Below are 5,000 nucleotides of genomic sequence, written 5' to 3'. Positions count from 1 at the left end.
GTATAAAATCACTTTGGAACTGCAATGATACACACTGAAAACGGTCCAAAACGAACCTCTCTGCACGATACTTTTACATTAATAGTATCTAAATTCACCAGAAAAATACAAGCCGTATCCTATTCGTCCAGTAGAAGGCGCTGATATATTTATTTTGGAGTTGGAGCTAAAGCACTAGGCAGGCTTCACGTAACAACCTAACTATACTATTTAGAAATTGTGCACATTGTGCAAATACAAAGGCGTGAGGTGTAGTTTATTCATAGGTATCAGTTTCGTAATAGTTTAGATGCATTTTGTTATAATTTATCCTGTTTTCAGAAGATTGTCCCCATATATGAATGGAAAAAGGATTTATGGTGAACTCCAAATAAGATCCCACATCTATATCTAAACTCAAACAAAGGTATAAAGGGGCAGGTTTGCGAACAGCGAAACCCAAGATTAAGACAGTGGTTATATAGCCATCAAGGGAATTCGAACAGGTGCACCAAATCCAAGAAGAATTGAGCTGACTGTAGCCTATTGGTCAACGGTCTGGGTGCTGCCCGCCTCCTCCCGCTCCCTTCATTCTCTCTATCCGGTTAACACTATTGTCTCCATTGCAGACCGACCCCTGCTTGTGAGGTCAGAGGAACATTGTATAGGATTTCCTCTGGGTTTTAATGATTTCCTGGGTATTCAAGTTGCCAACAATGCGATAGGATCTGGTTACCTGGCACACATTGCTAGACAAGAGACAACCTTTTGAGTCGCTAACGGACTCATTAAAAGGTGGCCCCCTGCTAGCCGTTGACAGGGCACATACTGGAGAAAGGTGGCTGCTCAACATGGGAAATATGTCCTTTCTGGGTCGTTTCTCTGGGTTGAGAGAAATAGCAAAAGTAGAATGGAACGATTGTGGTAAAAATCATTTGAACATCAACATCAATCTTCTTCCTCGCCAGTTCGTTTTTTAGACAAACTACTGGAGAATTAAGTAAATACAGATCATTTCAGGTATTTTATTGGTAATTTCCAAAAGTGAGCATCATATCCCTCCTAAACTTGGGAATATGCATATTTGACCCAAAATAACAATTTGGTGAAAAAATGCTTAATCAAGACCAGAACACTATCCAAACAGCAAATAATCATTTAACCATCTCCTCATCCATTTAGACAAATAAAGTTAAATAACTAAAAGCTGTTTATGCCATATGAAAATAAAAGCAGGTGGGAACACCCTAGCTCGGGCCGGCAGTCCCTCCTGTACGGTCACCAAGCTAAGGGCCTTCAGTCCAGCCATCAAAAGGCCCCTATCTCCAAACCCCAGGGTCTGTAGGGCTTTGCCACGCTGCTGGAGGTGGCTAAGGGAGAGTGGGGATGCATGGGGCTCAGTACCGTCGGAGAGACCAGGGGGAAGGCACTGAAGGACAGGGGGAAGGCGGAGAGAGAGGAGAAGAGAGGCGAGGAGCTTTTCGACGTGTGCCCGGCCAGGCCCAGGGGCAGTAACCGGTGGGACTCAGCGGGGGTTGTAAGGCCGTGCCTTGTTGCCACGGAAACCTCGCTGGAGGAGGATGGTGAGGAAGATGTGGTTGAGGAAGAGGACTGTGTGTTCCTACTGCTGTTTCTCGATGGGAGCATTCTGGCCTGTGGGTGTTGCAGAAGCAGGGGATGGGCTATATGAGCTGGACTCCAGGCCATGTGTCCGAGCCCGTTGTGGATCTCCCTCTGAGAGCCAAAGCTGCTGAGGTGAGACACCAGGCGCGCCCGGAGGGGGTCGCTGCTGTCCCGGCCCTCCATGATGCCGAGGTAGCGCGCCGTCTCCGCCAGGCACTCCCTGAAGCCCAGGCTGCGATAGTCCTTGGAGAACACGTGAGCTTCAAAGTAACCTGTGGCAGAAAGTTAGGAGAGAGTGAATCATCTGTGCACGATTAAATCGTGAGGGTTATTGTATGTTGAAGCACAAAAACAAGGTGGTATGTTTGTGTGTGAATAAGAAGGATGACCACACCTTTCCCCCCAGCAGCGTGGAGCATCTTCAGGTGGTCCACCGTCATCTGCAGGATTTCTGCCTTTTCTAATTTTGCAGATCCCTGAGAATTTAATTTTAAGATATGTTTTGATATCTTTGATGATGTAAATAACATTTAACATTACTTTCAAGTATTACTATTAGAGGCAGTTGGCAGTTGCTAAGTACCTGTTTCTCAAAAGCACTTGGCACCAGTCTTCTTAACTCTGATAGACTGTTGTTGATGCGGTCCCGACGTCTTTTTTCTATAATCTAATGAGGAACGATGCAGATATTATAGAGAGGATTCAGTGTGTCAGAAGGCCCATTATGTGCTTTTGTTCAGCGCATCCAGCAAAAACCTATTACTCACAATAAGCCATACATTGACTTACCCCTCTGCGCCTTTTCCTGGCCTGGACCTGCGTGGTGGTGGCAGGGGACGGCGACCCCTGGGGGGAGTCGGGCGCTCTGAACACAGGATAACGCGGGGCTTTAATGAGATCCTACATTTGAATAATTTGCTCATTTGAAATAAAACAATGAAGAAGGTCCTGTTTGGTTCCAATCTGGACAATACGACAGATATTCCGGCCCAATTATTTCCTTGTATTGTCAATTCAGAAATAAAGTTGACATACCCATTTTCGTCTCCACTGTCTTTCTCTACTTCAATATTGTCGTCCATTTCGCTGTCAGATGAACTAAAACTGTGATTTCTTTTCATCTTGCTTTTATCTTAACAACGAGTGGAATATTCCTTGCAGCACAATATCCTCGGAGGAGTGACAGCGGCGGGTCTGAAGAACGCAATGAGAAACGTCACGTGTGGTGAATTATGCCCCACACAGCAGGTGGGCGGAGCAGGCGGAGTTTATCAGGAAATATGGGCGGGCCTTACAGAGGCAGCCTATCAAAAGCGCCTAACTAAGAGTCTGTGTTGTGTTTTTATTTCGAATAATGTCATATTTTACAATGCCACAGACTGAATATAAGGCTATTTAATCATAGACTAATTCAACAATTAATTAAAAAAAAAGTAAGATAATGGCAGGATAATGAGGTTGTAGCTTGGATGGTTGTGTTAAAGGCACCCGGTGCAACTTTATGTAAACATTCAATGAAAAATAAACATTCAATCACGTCTTTTTTACACGTAGTAAGTTTCAATAACTCCATACCATTACATATCGACATTCAAGGAGCAAAGATGAGACGTCGTTTTGTGGTGAGAACTGATAGAAAATCGTAAACAACAACAATCGCCGGTGGGGAGAAGCCATTTTTCCATTGAATGGAAGCCTGCTTTATTTATTGTAGGTTACAAAAAATAAAGAAAATGGCGGCATTGTTGTTATCGATTTTCTATCAGTTCTCACCACACAACGACGTCTCATCTTTGCTGCTTGAATGTAGGTATGCAATGGTATGGAGTTATTGAAACTTACTACGTGTAAAAAAGACTAGAAATTTAATGTTTATTTTTAAGCCTCGAAAGTTGCACTGGGTGCCTTTAAGAGTGCCTCAGATCATGTGTTCCCCTCCGAGGTCCTTCGTCCCGGGACATGGGAGCCTCTCTTCCGGTCACTGTTGTGTTGGTACACATCAGTGCAATGTGTGTTCATGTCCACCACTGATCAGCCGAGAGGACCCAGGGTCATTCAGTCATGTCGGCCAAGCTCTCCAGGGAAACTCCAACGATTTAGACAGACTGCCAACACTGAACACACTCCCAAGAGGAACGAGATGGAGGGAGATGGAGAAAACACCAAACTTTTAGGTGTTTCTGTTAACAATAACCGTTAAGCCTTCCTCTTTAATTGGATGGTGCTAGGTCAGCTGGGGTGGTCTGTGTGGCGTGGGCCATGATCATGTTGACCTTGCTAACATGCTTGGGTCAGATGTGAAATTATATATGTGTTTGTGTTCAACTATTTAACTAATCCATCCTGGGTGGGTTTGCATTGGGAATATTTGAATCACAGACGAGCCCATCGCAAACACATCCGTACACACCCCTACACACTCCTATACACACACACGCACACGCACACACACACACACACACACACACACACACACACACACACACACACACACACACACACACACACACACACACACAATCACTCAAATGAATTTAGTTACATATTGGACTCAAAACAAAAACCAAGTAATTAAAAAAGGAAGCTAATAAATGTTTTGTCTTCATAATACGTCCCCACCCTCCTCTCCCTCCAACATGCGTTTGGATGAGGGCGTGGACATACCAGTGAACCTCCCTCTGTCGGTGTCTGTGGCTGCTAAGGTCATCAGTGAGAGTGAGCTGGACTCCCTGCGGTCAGCCATCCCTCCGCTGTGTATCAGCTGTTTCCCTGCTCTGTGCACCCGGTCAGTTGTTAACACGCTTTGCTGGTAGTGAGACGTGGGAAGAGGGCTTGATGCGGTGGGGCAACTGCACTCTGCTTCCAGAATGAGCTTTCAGTGGTGACAGATACAATGTGCAGCCCATGGTCGATCTGTCGCTTGAGCATGATGGGATCTTTGCACCATCCAGAGTGCATGCACGCATACACATGTGCACCCAAACACACACACACACACACACACACTAACACACACACACACACACACACACACACACACACACACACACACACACACACACAACACACACACACACACACACACACACACACACACACACACACACACACACACACACACACACAGGCATTGTTCTTGGTACAACTGTTTTAAACAGAATCACATCATTTTCAAACTGTGTTCACAACTTCTATGGATTTATAGACCGTAAGATCAATTTGATCTCCTAGGAGAAAAAAACATCCAAAGCCTTGCATGCAGTGTCCAAAGCAGTATCAGTTATGGAGGCGTTATTATTCCAAAATACTGGCCTGTGATTGGTCAGAACCCTGATCAAGACCTCTGTAAGACCCAAACATGTGACTCATCAAATGGTGTGGCTGTAGATCAGGACATG

The 5,000-nt window shown here is 45.1% G+C and overlaps 1 protein-coding gene across 1 annotated transcript; it reads right to left on the bottom strand.

Annotated features, from left to right (window-relative positions):
- Window positions 1–999: 999 nt before the first annotated feature.
- On the bottom strand, window positions 1,000–2,817 carry hey1 (hes-related family bHLH transcription factor with YRPW motif 1). The gene is made up of 5 exons (XM_056603058.1): window positions 2,638–2,817; window positions 2,392–2,467; window positions 2,186–2,269; window positions 1,997–2,078; window positions 1,000–1,874 (listed from the first exon to the last, which is right to left on the bottom strand). Exons 1-5 carry the CDS (start codon window positions 2,721–2,723, stop codon window positions 1,288–1,290), a joined length of 915 nt encoding a protein of 304 aa, XP_056459033.1. The 5' UTR covers window positions 2,724–2,817; the 3' UTR covers window positions 1,000–1,287.
- Window positions 2,818–5,000: the final 2,183 nt, after the last annotated feature.

Source organism: Gadus chalcogrammus, chromosome 11 (assembly GCF_026213295.1).
Source record: "Gadus chalcogrammus isolate NIFS_2021 chromosome 11, NIFS_Gcha_1.0, whole genome shotgun sequence".
Classification (NCBI taxonomy): domain Eukaryota; kingdom Metazoa; phylum Chordata; class Actinopteri; order Gadiformes; family Gadidae; genus Gadus; species Gadus chalcogrammus.
Note: the sequence above shows the minus strand (reverse complement) of the source record. Positions and strands in the feature narration are given on the sequence as shown.